The 16,976-nt window shown below is 39.8% G+C and overlaps 1 protein-coding gene across 1 annotated transcript in view; it reads left to right on the forward strand.

Annotated features, from left to right (window-relative positions):
- Positions 1-840: 840 nt before the first annotated feature.
- The window catches only part of col5a3a (collagen, type V, alpha 3a), a 47,499-nt gene continuing 31,363 nt past the window's right edge, over positions 841-16,976 (forward strand). The window contains exons 1-4 of the mRNA XM_068337985.1: positions 841-1,086; positions 11,544-11,711; positions 11,965-12,178; positions 12,548-12,710. Of these exons, the coding sequence (XP_068194086.1) occupies positions 999-1,086; positions 11,544-11,711; positions 11,965-12,178; positions 12,548-12,710 (633 nt within the window). The 5' untranslated portion in view covers positions 841-998. The remainder of the gene's footprint in view (positions 1,087-11,543; positions 11,712-11,964; positions 12,179-12,547; positions 12,711-16,976) is intronic.

The raw sequence follows: 16,976 nt of genomic DNA on the forward strand, positions 1-16,976 counted from the left end.
TCAAAGGCCTCATAGCTCGGACAATCATCTCTGGTAATTTTCTGACTGGATGGGACCTTTGGAAGTCTCATCTTTGAACATGTCAAAACTAACACCGCAATCCCTCTGGTATTGATGAGGGTTGTGGAAGGATTTTACTCAATATTCACAGATAATTGACATCGTACAGTCTTACATATTGGCTGGCTATTGATTGATGGATTGATTACAGATGTCCCCAGCAGTATTAAGCCAGTTTTTTTCCCCTGCTCATTCATATTACAAGATTATTAACATTATGAAGCAAGTCTCAAATAATATTATAATACTGTACTGGAGAAATATGTTCAGGACAAGATGTAAAAACAATCAACAGTCATTGATTTTTCTTCAGTGTGGAAACAGAAAGTTTCTTAGTGTGTTTTTTTAATATATATATATTATAGAGCTGTGAGATGTGGGAATAAATCCTCTTCATGCTGTTTATGATGATTTTATTTAAAAAATAATAGAGAATTGCTTCTATTAATATATAGAATGTGAATATTATGCATATTACCGTTTAATTACATGTTATGTAAGATTTTCAAGAGGTCGTTTTTCCAGTGCGTCTCATGGTCACGTTCATTTACTACAGTTTTTGAATTACCTTTGATTGTCATGTCAGAGTGTACTTTGCGTCACTCACGTTAAGTCATGACCACCTATGAGACAGGACTCCTAACAAAATTAACGCAAACAGTAAAACTTATTTCTGGACATGCGCCCCAGGGTATCATCCCATGGGAGGGAAGAGGCGGAGGAGGTGGAGAACAGAGGGAGGGTGAGAGGGAGAAATTGAATGAGAGAGACAGAGCGAAACTTTGAGGAGGCATCACAGCAAAAAACTCCTCCAACAATAAAGCAAGTGAAACAACAGCTTTGCTTCTTTCCTTTCCTCCCTGCATGGCTGCTGAGCTCCTGCACATCTAACGTCTACGGTAGAAAGTTCTGGTGGCAGAGAGGGGTCTCTGCCTGGAATGATGAACCATTTCTTAAGGACCTGGTCGCTATGGAGAACACCGCTCTTTCTTTCTATTTTACTCCACGTGACGACAACACTAACAGGTAAATCATCTGGTTGATCGCATGCGATTGAATACTCAAGATGTTCCTGTGTTAGAATAAGTACAAATGCCGACGTCCTGTAGCCTGAATGGCGCACTGTCCCACTTCATCCTAGTTTCCATTGGTTTTGAAGCACCTCCATGTTTCTCTTACCCCCAAGCCAACGAGAAGTTATTGCTCAAAATCTCAACTTTAAGGTATTTGGATTTTATGAGGATGAGTGTTTCCCCAATGAGTCACAAATGTGAGATCACGGCTCAAAAAAAACAACAAAAACCCAAAACCCCCTCACAAGTGGGAAGGTTGCAGAACTGCGCAGAGGGGTTTGCAATCATGTTATGCTGTTTAATTTATCCTTGGACAAAAAAACACACACTCTGATTGCTCCAAAAACACGCCTGCTCCAGCTTGCATGTAATAATCGAAACATATTTCCAAGGTTTGAACCGAAGTGTCAGGTGTGCCAGAAGACTTTTTGCTGCGACCTCTGGAGGTGTGTGTGTTGTGTGTGTGTGTGTGTGTGTGTGTGTGTGATGTCAAATATTGGAGTTTGCTTGTGACCAGCGTCGGTTTGCTGTGAAAAGGTTTAACGTTGGCTTGAGAAAGAGGCGAATGGCTGAACAGTGACCGAACGGAGTAGATTAAAATTCCTGTCATGGATCTGTTTAATGTGCCCTCTGCTCACAGGTCTTAAGACAATGCGCTTAGCACTAATGCGCGCACTGCCTTAGTAATTGTTATTCTCTAACACATCACTATTTTACGTGCGTAATCGCACCCTGCCACCAAGAATCACATTTTTACACAGCTGCTACCTGAATGGATCGATCGGCGATGGGCTCATGAACTCATCATTCAGCAGTCTGACCGTCAGATTCAGCTGAAACAGACGGAACAACACGCTGCGCCCCGTGGACGCGTCCCCACTATCTTCAGCCACCAGATCTTGCAGGTGCTGCTGTTCAGATATTCCCCAATGGAGCAGCATACCTCTACAGCAGGAATTAACCCTGTGGTCCCCAGAGGAGCTTAGAAATGTCCCATAATAACGTGTGGCTTTGCACATTTACCTACTTTATAGCTGTTTTTTTTTTTTTTTTTTTTAAATTCTCCAGTTGAAATGAAGCGGAGGCAGGAGGTAGTGAACAAACTGACGTACAGTAGAGTCACCCAGCGATGGTGGTGTCCACTCCTCCTTAATAAGGGCCTGTGAAGTGAGAGGCTGAGTGGATTTTAAAGCACCTGGGACATGTGGTGCTGCAGATATGGCAGTCTGGCATGTGGTGGTTTGTGATTGTGAGTCTTAATTTTGTCTTGTGTGTGTTTCTTACAGTGCAGGAAGGTTTTCCCATATGGTTTCTATGTGTGCTTGACAGACTCGAGAGAGAGCTTTGTAGTTTTGTTTGCTGACAGGAGTGAGATCTTTTTTGCACATGTCTGCAGATATTTTACGTACAGACTGGGTGTTCTTTTTTTTTTTGACACATTTTTCTGGTTTTCTTTTCCTTCTTTTCTTTTTTTTTGCTCTTTCTTTCAAAGTCTAGGAAATGTTTATTTTAATCTTATTTGCCTTATCTCTTCATTCATCGTCTTTTCCTCTGGTGAATGCCCTGCCTCATCCTCGACTGGTTCTATGACGGAGGGAAATCGCGCGTACAGCCCACTCACTGAGTCCTGTTTGATCCAGTCTCTTTGCCAATCCTGCAGAAGACTCCCAAAGGAGGATGGCGAAGCTGTATTGCCTTTGATCTGGCAACAAATTATAGACAAATGGGAACGAATGAAAAAGACTGCTGAATTTGGCCAGAATGAGAAGAGGAGAAGAGGAATTTTATGCACAGCTCTGTTTTATGAGTTTTTGTTCCTCTAATGGAAAAAGTATAACTTCTGAAGGCTTATAGATGGCGGTGTTTGTCCCTCATTGCTTACTTTACTATATCAAATTGCTTCATTGAGCTTTTGATGAGGCAAACTCGAGAAATAGTGCTACATCTCACTCGACTGCAATCTATAGCCCTCAACACACATCTGGCTCCCAGAAAGACAGTCCCTCCCTTTTTTCTGACCACTGGGTGCATAAGAACGCTTTCTGCTGGATTAGCTGGAAATGTTTTCTGTAGAAGTGCAATGGGAAAATGCCAGAACACAGGATTTCTTGGCAGCGATAGTTCATGTGACTCTTTATTTGAGTTTTTCCACATCTCTGAAAGTTTTATCGTGGTTGTATGGGTGACATTTACACTGGAGCCACCTGTGGTCAATTGAAATCAGTATCTTACATCGTGGCCTGACTCATATTTCAATTTATCTGAACCAGTCAGTTGTGTTTTGGCACAGGCCCTCCTGAAGCACAGGGAACACGGAAATGAACCTGGATTCGAGGGTCCACAGGGGCCCACAAGTTGTTGAGAATTTCTCTCAAATGTGCATAGGAGCATGAGTATGGTGGACTTACAGAGAGGGTGTGTTCATGTTTGTTGCATGTAGTGCTCTTCTTTGCCTTTGCTGGCTCTGGTGTTACACTCCCTAATAGTTGACTCAGTGCTGTGTTGTCTGAGAGACTAAATGACAGCTTGGGTTTGAAACTTAAATGGGCTTGGTCATGTGTACGCTTGCATCTTTCTATCAAGTAATCCTCAGCCTCAGGTGCGTAACCCCTGCATGTACATAAAAATTGTGTGCATGCACTTGTGTTTATGTATTAGGTTACATACATATGAGGATTTAATATTCTCAAAGGTATTGCAGAAAGATATTCCAATATCACAATATTTCAAACCCTCCTTCCCCTATTATTAAGGAGAGTTTAGTGGTCAGGAAATGGGTCAGGCTAGGCTAAAGGCCAGTGTTAAACATGCAATGGAGATTATGGTTTGGGAGTGGATTTATTGTAGTCAAAGAACTTCCCCCTAAGTGCAGAATGGGGTTTTTGTGAGTGTCTGTGTGACATGCCTTCCAAGTGTGGAGCCTTGAGGGGCAGGTGTTTTCTCAGTGGGCCAAGCAGCCTTTTGCCTGCCAACCCATCTTCCTGTGAATAAACATGAGAAGAGCAAACTGTGGAGATTGAAGAATGCGTTGTTGATGTGAATTGGATGGAAACGTGTAACCAGATTCCACGAGACTTTAGCAGCCTCAGCAGCACAAGTACAACTAGCAGTGGACATAGACACTGACCCACATTCAGCAAACTAAAAGCTTAACTACATATAAAGTTGTTTTTTTTAATATTTGAGACTTTCTGTCATTAACCTGTCATCTTAAAGTGATATTGCTTTTAATTTTTGAATAATTGTTTATTTCCCTTGTTTCTGTATATAATGAGTAAGAACATGTTCCAAAAAAAAAAGGAGAGACGTATTTATTTAACTATTATATGAAAAAATTAGTGCAGCAGGAGAAATTGGAGCTACACAAGTTCACTAGTCATGATGAGAAGATCCCTAGATTATATAGGTAAGAGAAAGACAGCCTTGAAACATTTAGAGGCATTTTTTATATGATACATCATGCATTATACATTTTTTCGACGACGCCCATGAAGTCCAGACATTGTTCGTGCCGTTTTCATTGCTGCAGATTGGATTGGGTCAGTCAGTGGTGAACAGTGTTCATATGTATACTGCATATGGTATCAGGATGTATGTGCACAAGAAATGGTGCTAATTGCTGTGATTACTCATTAATCATTTAAAAGGCAGATAAATTATTGTAGACCATTGCTTTTCTTCTCCTATATTTCTTAGATATAACCATATTTCACTTAACACCAACCTTCATCATGGGATGTTCTACAATCTTATCTGTCACTGTGTCAAGAATTCCTGTTGCAGGTTAAGTCAGGCCCAGCAGCAAACAAGCAAATGAACAAACAACCAAGCAAAAAACCCATCAAAACAAACAAACAAAGTCATTCACAATAATTTGCTATTATTAAACATGTGCTAAAACTTGACCAGATATTTGATTTTAGCCACTTTTATCATGACTATAAATGTCTCCCAATAACATTCACCTCATAATACTTTCTGAGGTGAACGAATCATAATGAAATAATTTATAAATAATAAACAAATAAGTAAATAAATAGATAAAATAATAAATAAATAATTTTTAATGGTAAATCTACGTGTTTCTAACAATGAAACACATTTGGGACAATAAAGAATTCTGCTTCTCAGTTTGCACTCCCAGAAATTTTCGTTTTGAAATATCTGGATTTCTGACAATCGCAAAGTTCCAAAGTGTTGTTTTTTTCCTTGTAATGTAATTTAACTACACAAACCTATTCTGCAAGTTGTGACTCTGTGTGCAGCATATCAGTCTACTGTACATCTCAAAATTTAATTTTTCAGTATAGTTTCTTTTCGTCACTGTTAATGAGTCAGATGGGATAAAATGTGGATAAAAGAAGGATGACACGCTGTAGATGATGCGCCAACAGGAAAGCTGAAAAGACCACATGAAGTCTGACAACAGAGCAAACTGTTCACTTAGTCTTATAATTACTGAATTACTTTGACACGACACATTAAATCTTAATCTATGGGGTGTTAATGTTACTTTGTACAGATAATTAGTGTTAGACTAAATTCTCTTGTCACGTCGGTGTGATTGGCCCTTAGCCATAGTTCAGGAGCCTATTTTGACCATCTTCATCATCTTCATCAACCACGTCATGGCTGGTACAGACACGTGTTTCATATCGTTTAAAGTTTAGTGTTAAATATGAATGTTCAGCTCTTCACAATTTAGGCTCATTGGGTCTACCATTAATATATGTATAAAAAAAGAATAAGGCCTGTTATTTATTCTTCATGGAGGAGCGGATAACTTGGATTCAGTCAATCCCTTCCATTGGATTTGTCTATGTTTCAGAGGTTTCCATATGTTTAAGATATAATAATTAGTTAATCTGCATGTTCTTTGTCAGCTACTGGTAACCTGTCAGATCATCAAAGTAACAATTAACTTATATGTGTGTATTTAATGAACACATTTTTACCCACATAGATTATAATAGCAAATAAAACTCAAGAACAAAGTATTAAAAGTGCGTATGATTGAAATTATTGCGTTAAATTCAACATCATAAATAAAAAAGAATGTCAACCAAATATTTATTAAGAAATTCATAGACTTAGATAGCCCAAAAACCTTATAAAACTAAAGTTCTGTGTTCATTTTATGTATATATTGAAATATAAGTCTTAAATATGTGGTTTTAAAGAAGACACTGTTTAAACAGCAAATGTATTGCAAATATTCCCCAGTGCAGCTCAGCTATTTCATGTTCATTAAAAGCAATAATCCCATGATAGTTTGACCTTCATAATTTGACTCCTTGACCATGAAAACCTACCATTAGAATTGGAGTCACATTGATGCCATTCTTAGTTGGATGGTTTTTCAAGGAAAGCTATATTTCACTAATGGAGGTTGTATTTAGGACCTAGCTCAGACAGACAGACAGACAGGCAGACAGACACACAGACAGACAGACAGGCAGACAGACCAATGCGGGCTTGCATGCACATCTCCAAACAGCAATTCAAAGATCAAATGTCACTGCTTTTCCTCAACTCAATTCAGGGTGTGGTCCAAGATACTATGGGAAAATCTCATTTCATTTTGGCTTCATTTCATCACAAAATTCCCCAGTTTCCATGCGCAATAATTTTCAACAGTGCAGTATTGTGTGTGTGCGTGTGTGTGTGTGTGTGTGTGTGTGTATGTGTGTGTGCTTGTGTGCGAGGGGTATTTTCAGGCTGAACTGGGAGTGTAGGTGGTGTGAGTCATCAAGAATGTCTTCAGAGACATTTGGTTTACAACAACAGAGAGGACATTATGTCCATGTATGACTAAAGTGGCTGCAAGGCATGGAGAGATGGTAAAAGTGTTACCCAGCCAGATAAGATGCACAGATGTAGACTGTGTTAGTGATATTTCCAGTGGATAGAGAACAAACTGTGTGGTGAAGACTCTGCTCTTTTTAGTCAGAAAGACTTCGAACTTGATTTTCTAAAAGAAAAAAATAAATGTCTTACATGCAGAGGCTGTGTTCGATCCTGTCTGATATCATGTACTTAATCCGATGCGCTGGCTTGCACTTTATGTCGGCTATTACTCTTTTCCTTATTTTGCCAGATGTTGTGTTGCTACAGAAGACGTTTCATCTCCTTCCCATGTACTTTGACTGGCTGTAGCAATTGTGAAATTCTCAGCGCGAACAGTCCTCAGAGATTATCCGATGCTATTTCAAACACGTCAGAGCCATATATTTAAGTGTTGGGGAAAATATGCTGGACATGCAACAAGTTCTGCTTCTCAGTAGCCATACCAGAAGGTTCTTGATCTCATTTATCCTCATCTACTCTCACTAACATTCGTTTGTAGAAACATAATTTGAAGAATGACATGAGAGCATGTGAAGCATGAAAAGCCTGCCCAGATGGTCAGGGCTGCAGGACAGGTTAAAGAAGCTGGAAACGAGTTGACAGTACATGTGGTGATATTAATGGATCCAAATAGAGACCAGTTAACTTTATTTTTCTGATTGCTATATGGGTTCAGACTTCGTTTGGCTACCTGCTACTGGCCTGAAATTTTCCACTTGACACCAATGTCAGAAGTTGAAATATTGAAAGAGAAGAAGGAAACCCCACAGAATGTTATATCTATAACTTACGTGGGTCTGTATACTCCACTAACTTATGCCTTTGTTGCAGCAATACTCAGACTTGCAGTCTCTTAACTCCAGCACAGATTTTTTTCCCACGTACTCTAAAACAGCATGCCAAACTTATCCCTCAACAGTTTATTTTGCACGCTTGGGCGTGGGATACTATTATTCCCTGCAAGTTAACTGACAGATTTTTGCTAATGCTCTTTCTTTTTTAGAAGAATTTGTGGTACATGCCTCAGATTTCTCCTTTTGGCATTGTTGCACAATTTTATTGCTCGCTATTGTCTTCTGAATCAATAGTCTTCTGTCAATCCATAGTTGGGAGAGACGCCAACAAGTTTCACTGAAAACTCCTGATGGGTAAGGTAGAAATGTACTTCAGTATATGTGGTTCATCAAGTGCGTTGCTATAGCTTTGGATTGTTTGAGACCAAGTCCCAATTGTGATAGTTTGTTTTAAGGCCTTTTTGCCAGGTGCGCTTCATGATGCCTTGACAGAAACCCAAGAATGCCGTGTAATTAGACCCATGTTGCTTCAATTTAGAACATCACTGGGACTGTTCCAGCATCACTAGCTTATGACCTCTCTGCCTCTTTGTGCACAAGCATGTATTAGAGACATAAAGAACAGGACTTGGAGAAACAGAGAGAAGCAGGTTCATGATTAGGACTTTTGACTCATAGACAATCTTTCAACTTTGCTATCCCTAAGGAAATTGATTTATCATCAGCAATCACACTTGACCATAGCGGAGCTATGAAAAGCTCATTTGGTGGAGACGTTCATATGAATTTGATAAAATGCAAATATTGAGGAATGACGCATGATATAAATTGCAAAGCAAGTTGACATGAAAATGGAAACTTTTAATAGAAATGGTCCTCTTTGCGTATTTAAGGCTAGCTACACGAATGAAAGCGACTCTGACCTGTCATTAGCATGTCTTGTTCTGAAGTGGCAGCATCATTGGGGCTTTCAAGGATGCTGCCATATACTCCAGTCACATGGGTACTCTGCTCAATCACCCATGGAAAAAGCTGAGTAGCCAAGGGGAAGAACAATTCATCCATTTATGAAATGATAAAGGAATAGGAAAGCATCTAATCTTTTTGTCTGTATGTGTTTTAATTTACTCTATGACATATAAAACGGTACAATTTGGATTTATTACTTCCACAAGCGACAGCTGGAGTGGATCGTGTGATCGCTCATGTCTGTGTATTTGTACTGTATGTTTGTTTGTCAATCTATTTTTTAAAAATATTTTTCTATTTTTTGTAGAAGGGACGTTGAGATTATGGATCACATTTTTATTTTATACAATACTGTGGGATGGGGCACTAACACCAGTATATCATTGAAAAAAAATGCAAATTCACAGTGATTCAAAAGGATTTCATGTACCGGTACATGTAAAGTGTTAGAAATTACTTCTGTACAAAAAATAGATTTTTATCCATTATGGGAACTAATATTCTGCTGAATCTAAATCCTAGGAGTACGTCTCTGGGCTGAAGGAAATAGATGGTTGCACTTTTTTGGCATCAGACAGATATGAGATATTAAAGTGCTGTCTTGGTTCAATACAGGAACACAGTGCTATTCCCAAGGTGTCACAATACAACACAATACAGAATCTTTTGCCATGGGATGTGGAAGAAGACATTTTTTGACATAGCCTGGAAACCTTTTTGGGCGGCTTGGTAAAGAAGCAGATAGTTTGTATGTTCTCCCCGTGGGTTCTCTGGCTTCCTCCCACTTCCAAAAACATACACTTCAGGCAAATTGGCTGGTTTCCCATAGGTTTGAGTGTGTGTGTGCATGTTTTTTGTCTCCATGTGGCTTTGTGGTGCATTGGCATCTCGCCTGGAGTGTACCCTGCCTCATGCTCCAAGTCCGCTGGGATAGGCTCCATCTCCCCGCGACAGCGGAAGAAGCGGGTACTGAAGATGAATGAATGAATGAATGAATGAATGAGTGAATGAATGAATGAATGAATGGAAACCTTTCTCTGCTTGTTTTGGTTTTACTGACAAAAGTGTTGATGGAGGTATCCATGATCAGAATGCCTCCTCGAGCCTCTATCCCAGTAATAACTGACCTGAGTACATTAAAAGTGATTTTTGTGACAGTCATCACCTTACCTGTATTCATTTACTTTGGTCGCTTACTGGCCAAAACAAATGCTGCTTATAGATGTGATGAGTACTATTGCTCACTTCCTTAAAGTCAGTGTCACAATGATAAGCTTGTTGCAATCCATTCTCATTCCCGACCTGCATTGGACAAGTATTTCATCAGGTGACCATGTCAGGCCGACAGACGAAGAGGCCTTTTTTGCAAAGAGTTGCACACTGAAATAAATCTGTCTTGAAGAAAGATAACGTTTCTGGACCATTGTGTACATATGAGATGGCTTGAGATTATAAAATGGTGTGACTGTGTGTGGGAGAACGCTGCACTTCCTTTTGCATATAAAATGTTTATAATGTTACGAGCCAACTTTTAAACATGTACGTTCTTTATGAGTCATAATATAAATTAAAAACTTAGCGCCCGAGGTCTCACATATGTTCACATCTGTAATGTAGACCTTTGTTGGAACCTAGCTCTATTTCAAAGCTTAACCTACTTACACTCCCGTTGCAATATTGGTGAACCACATGGGTGTGCTCTCAAACCTGCTTGGAATAAACAGCCTCTGCAGAGCAAATGAATAATGACATAAATGCAATGTTGTGTTTTCCTGCAAGCAATCTTTGGGCGACGGTAAACTCTTTCTCCACATGTTTAATTAACAAGGAGAATGAAAAGTGAGCTCCGTATGAACAGCAAGAGCTAAAGGAGGTAATTTGACTTAAGGATCCTCATTTCAGATGGCTGGAATGCTAAATACTCAGAACCGGCTCTCCCTAACAGCTGGTGGGGATGGCCCGGAAAACTCCCATCCTGACTAATACTCCTGATGGAGCTTTATCAATAGGACATCTTATAACATGACCAAAGGACTTTAAATAAAACATTGCAAAGAGAGATACATTATGAGAAATCTCATATTTACAAGGGAAACTGTTGAGGTGCTCATTACAAATAAACAGATTTTAATAATAAATAAAGCTGAAGTATGTATTATTTATCTTTGTAATAAAGATTAATATTAGTTTTCATTATATTCCTATAATTTTCTCAATAATAAAAAAAATACAGTGTTCTTGTCAATAAAAGATCATGATTAAATAGTGATAAATGTGATACGGACGTTATGCTGCTCTCTGCTCCTTTCGAGCAGGTGTCAGCTGTCAGGTGTGTTGCAGCAGGATTATGGGCTAGGCTGGGTGCCGCCCCTATCCCATAATAACATCTATAGTACCTTGGCCACCTGCCGCCACATCGCAGAGGAGCGTGTCTCTTCAGACAGAATCATAGGAAGCAGGAAGCCTCCACACTAAAAGACCAGCTTCCAGCCGCACTAAACCCTGCTCTTCAACTCTGTAACAACCACCACTTAACCGAGGCAGACATCAAAGAGCTGTCACACCGACACAGTTTAAACGTTAGAATGACATGAGTAAAAGCACGCTGCCACCACCTGCCATGAGCCAGCGTTATCACAGGTAGCTTTTGTTGTTTTTTTAAAAATACGACAGCAGTACATAAAAAGCATTGTTTAAAATAATGAATTGTGGTGACTTCAACATGGGATAACAAGGAAACAACATCATCTTTAGTAACTACACGCTAATGTCTAGTATTATTCTTTCTTTCCACTTCCAGCTGATGCCACTGATGTCCTTCGAGGACTGGAGCTGTCAGAAAACATGGAGGGGGTGTCATTGGTGGCTGGTTTCTGCTCCAGCAGAGACGGCACGGAGGAGGCAGACCTGGCGTACAGGATAGACAAGAAGATCCAGCTCAGTGCTCCCACCACTCAGTTTTTCCCTGGTAATAGACTTTTAATATGGTTTCATAAACAGCAAAGCCAGCAGTCCCATGCTGCAATGACAGATATGAGGATTTCCAAAAATTCCAAAAAGCACTCAAATGTAGTCAGAATTTTCTCTTCCTGTACTTTTTCCATTTGTCAGCTTACTGTTTTCATCAATTTTCCATTGATATTTTCCTCAGGACTCAATGACAGTGATGATGTCTGTGTCCTGCTCCCTCTTGCATCCCCTCTCCTCTTCTCTGCATTCAGATACTAAATTTCCTGAGGATTTTTCCCTGGTGGCTACCGTGCGAGCTAAAGCGGGCTCCCAGTCCTTCCTCCTCTCGGTGTACAATGACCGGGGCGTACAGCAGCTCGGGTTCGAAGTAGGCCTCTCACCTGTCTTTCTTTACGAGGACCAGTATGGGAACCCCACACGGGAAATGAACCCCATCTTCAAGGAGATCAATCTGGCTGATGGAGAGTGAGTCGTTTGAGAGTCTAATGTCTCCATTGGATGACACATCACTGAAATATCGGACTTTTGTAGATTTGTAGGATTGTGCATGTTAAAAGCAGCTGAAAACATCTGGAGCTGCCTGCAGAGATTTGCGATTTGATTCATACAGCTCTCTCTGTCTACATGACCTTGAGTGATCTTAAAGGGTATACAGTTCTTGAAGAGTGTTTTCGTCACTGATGTAACTCGATCAAAGGAGTTGAGTAAATCATCTCCATGTGGAGTCTGTGTCTCAAAGAAATGCCACTTTATCTTTACACTGAAAATACTCACTAATCCTCTGTTCAAGACTCAACTGTTTGTTAAATCTCACTCTGATATTTATCCTTTCAGGTGGCATAGGATAGCTTACAGTGTGAAGGGCAGGTCTGTGACCCTCTACTTGGACTGCCAGAAGGTAGAGACCCTCAGTCTGCTGCGAGGAGATGATGCTGTGGTCAGCACGGAGGGTATCACCATGTTTGGGGCTCGTCTATCGGATGCTGTCACATTTGAGGTGGGACATTATCAAAATATCAGGACCTGTGTTTTCCCTTAGTATCATGTACTGTACTTCATCCAGTTTCCTGTGCACAGCCAACATTTGAACATTAGTTTGGTAGTTACTAAAAGGAATAACAAATTATAAATGTTTAAGTCAGCATCATGCAAACATGAGTTATCATCGACATGTAGGTGAAATATTTAGCTGACAATACTATGAAATTCAGTTGTCACTGTTTTTTTTTTAATTCACGTCACAATCTGACCTATAGTGTGACACATTTTACAGATGTGTTCATTAAATTGTGGGATAAATAGAATATGAATTTTATTCAATATTGTTGAATCCATTAACCACTTTTAAACCCACCTTAGAGATCAGGAAGGAAAATTATTATGGTTCAAGGCTATGGCGAGACAGAGATGGTGTGTCAATCAAGTGGTCCATGAGCTAAACAAAACAGAGAAAAGAGGAGTGTGGATGGTAGGTGGGAGGAGATGTGCAGTTCAGACATGCCCAGGCTCATCATTTCCAATGCAAAGCGAGGAAATGACACATTCTTTCTGCTTTCTTGATTTTTCAGTATGGACTGGTTTGATCACATAAGTGATGTGGACCACTGGGATTTTTGCACATTTCAATTAATTGTATGTTGAAATATTGTCAGTAACCTCCATTCCAGCTTGTCTAAGGCATGTAGCAGGGGTCTGTAAAGGACAACCACTACAAGGATGTTCACACAGGGTGTTACCTTGTGGTCGTGTAGAGAAAAGCAGACCACAACCCAAATGAGTGTAATTTGACAGCAATCTTTAAGCAGTTTGTGTTGAAATGAGGGAGAATGAATGAACCAAACGGTAATTTTTTTCATGTGACAGATGATGTTATATTAGTCTGTCAGAAAGTCTTTTGTGTTTAAATTTCTCAGGGAGATTATGACTAAAAGTGTAAGACACATCTCCCACTGGAGTCCAGAGACTGGTGGTGGTGTCTGATGACTCTGCTGAGCCTGATGAAATGTTGAATTTAATGGATTCATGAAGACTGGATTGTGCGGGAAGGAGGAGTGTGTACAAAAATGATGGCAGAAAAATGATAACAATAAATCAGTGTCACTGTGTTATTGGGTAGAAGTGACCACCTAAGATGAACAGCTCATATCTTAATTAATAGTCACTGGCCATTGACAGCAGGAAGAGAGGTGTGACTAACATAATGGTATTATAAAATAAATTATAGTTTAAATGTGCAAATGTATTACTTTCTCTGACATCAGTTTACGTGCGTCCTTTCATCTTTGATGCACATTTTTTGACAGGGATGCACGATCGTCAGACAGCATTCGTCCCTGGGACGCAAGCTTTAAATGCACTTTCATTCAACAAAAATATTCACAATTTTTCCATTTTTCTGGTTGAATTTCGATCCCGGAAATCGCAATTATGTTTTGATCTCGCGCGAGTTTCTCGTCACGAGAATCACCTAGATGATTCTGCTTAAAATCAACCAAACGGCAACACGACGTCTGGTAGTTTTACGCACTGCAGTGAGAGTGAGGAGTTAGTTAGACCCTGATTAAGCGCTATACAAATACTGTAAAGGTAGACTGATTGATTGATTGATTGATTGATTGATTGATTGATTGATTGATTGATTGATTGATTGATTGATTGATTATCACCATGCCGCCAAAAAAGATGCAAAAGTTGGAGAAAAACCATGTGACAATGAGCGCTTTCTTGCATAAAAAACAATCAAAAGTTAAAGAAGAAAAAATTGACAGATATTACTGACAGGTATTACTGACATTTGTGTGCAGATGGCTGTCAGCTTGGTGCAGTTTCCACAGGAGAATACAGTATATGAATAAAAGCCAAAGAAAAATTATTGAGTGAAAAGCAAAAGTGTAAAAAAACAGTATTCATTTATTCATTCATTCATTTTCCTCCTCTTTATCCGCCGCAGCGGGTCACAGGGAGCTGGAGCCTATCCCAGCTGGCATAGGGTGTGAGGCGGGAGACACTCCTGGCGCGACGCCAGTGCACCGCCGAGCAAAACTATTACATCTTTATTTACAAAACTATATATATACTGTATATAATAAATATATAATTTTACTCTTTTTTTCTTTTTACTTGTAGTTATGATGTTATTAATAAAAACATTAAAATTATCAGTTTCTTTAGTTTTTATATTGTACTGTTGGCAAAACTCCATCCTTGCATATGCTTTTAATGTATATTCTGTTATTACTTTTGAGATGCGCAAATGTCATGTTGGGATGCACAATTTTTTTTCTTGAAGCGCACCCCAGGGATGCATTTTTCTTGAGGTAAAATGAACTCTGTGACATCTCACAAACTTTCATAATCATTCATTCATTTTCTAACGCTTGTTCCTCTTATGACACCCACTGCACCACCGTGCCACCCCTTCCATAATCAACAAGACATAAATCACAAAAGGCCCAAAACTGTTATTTCTGTCATAGATTAATGAGAGGAACCACAAATCACACCTCTTCAGTCCAATAAGAGATACACATTTCAGAAGTTTACTGTCCACTGAATATGAACTTCTCCTGTGAGTTTGAGCTCAATAATAGAAGACATAGATTTTTGATTCTATGCTCACAGATCAAAAAAGAGTAATAGATAGATAGCTAGATAGATTTATACTTTATTAATCCCGAAGGAATGCACATATCCACTGCTCAGGCATTACATAATGAATAAATACTGGATAAACACCAGGAGAAAAAGAAACAGTGACATCACAGGACATACCACAAGACATACACTACACTAACAGACACACGCAGAAAGAGTCATAAATGCATTAGAATATACATCCACAAGTGTTATGATATAATGTAGGAGCAGGAGGGTTTGACGTAATGGTTCAATGCTCTTTTTTCTGTGCGGTAACCTTTTTTGTCATAAGTCATTTGCTGTCCTTTCCATGACAGTAGGCCACCCCCGCTCAATTGGCATTCCCAGTGGGCCTCCACTCTAAATCTCTCGCCCACAGCATATAATCGAGATCAGCTCAAGCCCTTTCTCTTGCCATGTCCTCAGGGCTCTGTGTCTGCTGAGCAGCAGAGCAAGAAAAAGAAGAGATAGGTTTACAGTGTTGGGTACAGTCATATTTAGAGTAGTGGCTCAGTGATCCCAGAATGCCTCACAGTCTGTAAAACGAAGGAACGGCACAATTTAAGTGTAAAGTGAGGGGAGGAGAAGGAGGGTTGTTCACGCCCTCTCACCTAATGGACAGAAAGCACAGTGTTCTTCACTTTCACCTGGAGAAAACCAGATCTTCACGGTGCTGAAAACACCTATTGCCTTTGGGTTGTGCGTCTGTAGTCAATCACTACTTTCAAATCCCTTTCTCCACATTATCTTTGCCCTGGCATAACCTCAGTTGCCCCTCCCTTTGTGCTGTAACTTACCGGTCCGTTTGTGTTGTTTCCTCACATGGAATGAGAGACCTTCCCCTTTTTAAAAGGCTTTTCATACCATTTCGGTAACAAATTGTTCCTGTGGGGTTTTTTTTTCTTTTCAGAATCAACAGAGACAATCAAACCCTTATTTCAAGAACTCTAATGGTATTGTTTGTCAACTAAAGGGGAGAGTCACGATGGTGATGACTGATGCCTCCATTGATAAGATCCACCTTTGATTCTGATCAATGGATCGTTTGGGTCATTTCATGTTTATGAAAATTTGCACTTAGTCTCCATTCAAGTCTTTATGTCTTATTTTCTGTGCAACTGAAGAAATCTTGCTTTAGATATAAAGATGGTAAAGTATACATTTCTATGTGTACATGTGCAATATGTTTTTACAACAAATTTCTTACAGCATATTTTCGCTGTGCAAATAAAGCATCAGTTTAATACACCTCGATGAGGCTGGTACCAAGGGAAGGGAGATCAAGTAGGCTGGCCTCTGGGCCTCTGTTCCCAGGCCCTGGTTCTGTGGAGGAGGTCAGTTTTCCGGCCCAGTTCTCTCAGCGTGGGAGCTCAGCGTGGGAGCATGGGGACCATGGTCAGCCAGTGATGTCTATTGCTTCCAGATTTTCTACAAATGACTACAAAAGTTTGGTGTTTAAATTCAAAACTCTTGTTTGTGTTTACAACAAAGCAAACATCAAACTGTCCACAAATCTGGTTGTGCTTCTTCTTAGTTGCTGTGCGCTCCATGTATGTAAAACAACATGCTGGCTGCTTAGATAAGACCAGCCCGGCTTTTATTTGTTAGGAAATTAGGAAATTCAGAT

The sequence above is a fragment of the Antennarius striatus genome, chromosome 16 (assembly GCF_040054535.1).
Source record: "Antennarius striatus isolate MH-2024 chromosome 16, ASM4005453v1, whole genome shotgun sequence".
Classification (NCBI taxonomy): domain Eukaryota; kingdom Metazoa; phylum Chordata; class Actinopteri; order Lophiiformes; family Antennariidae; genus Antennarius; species Antennarius striatus.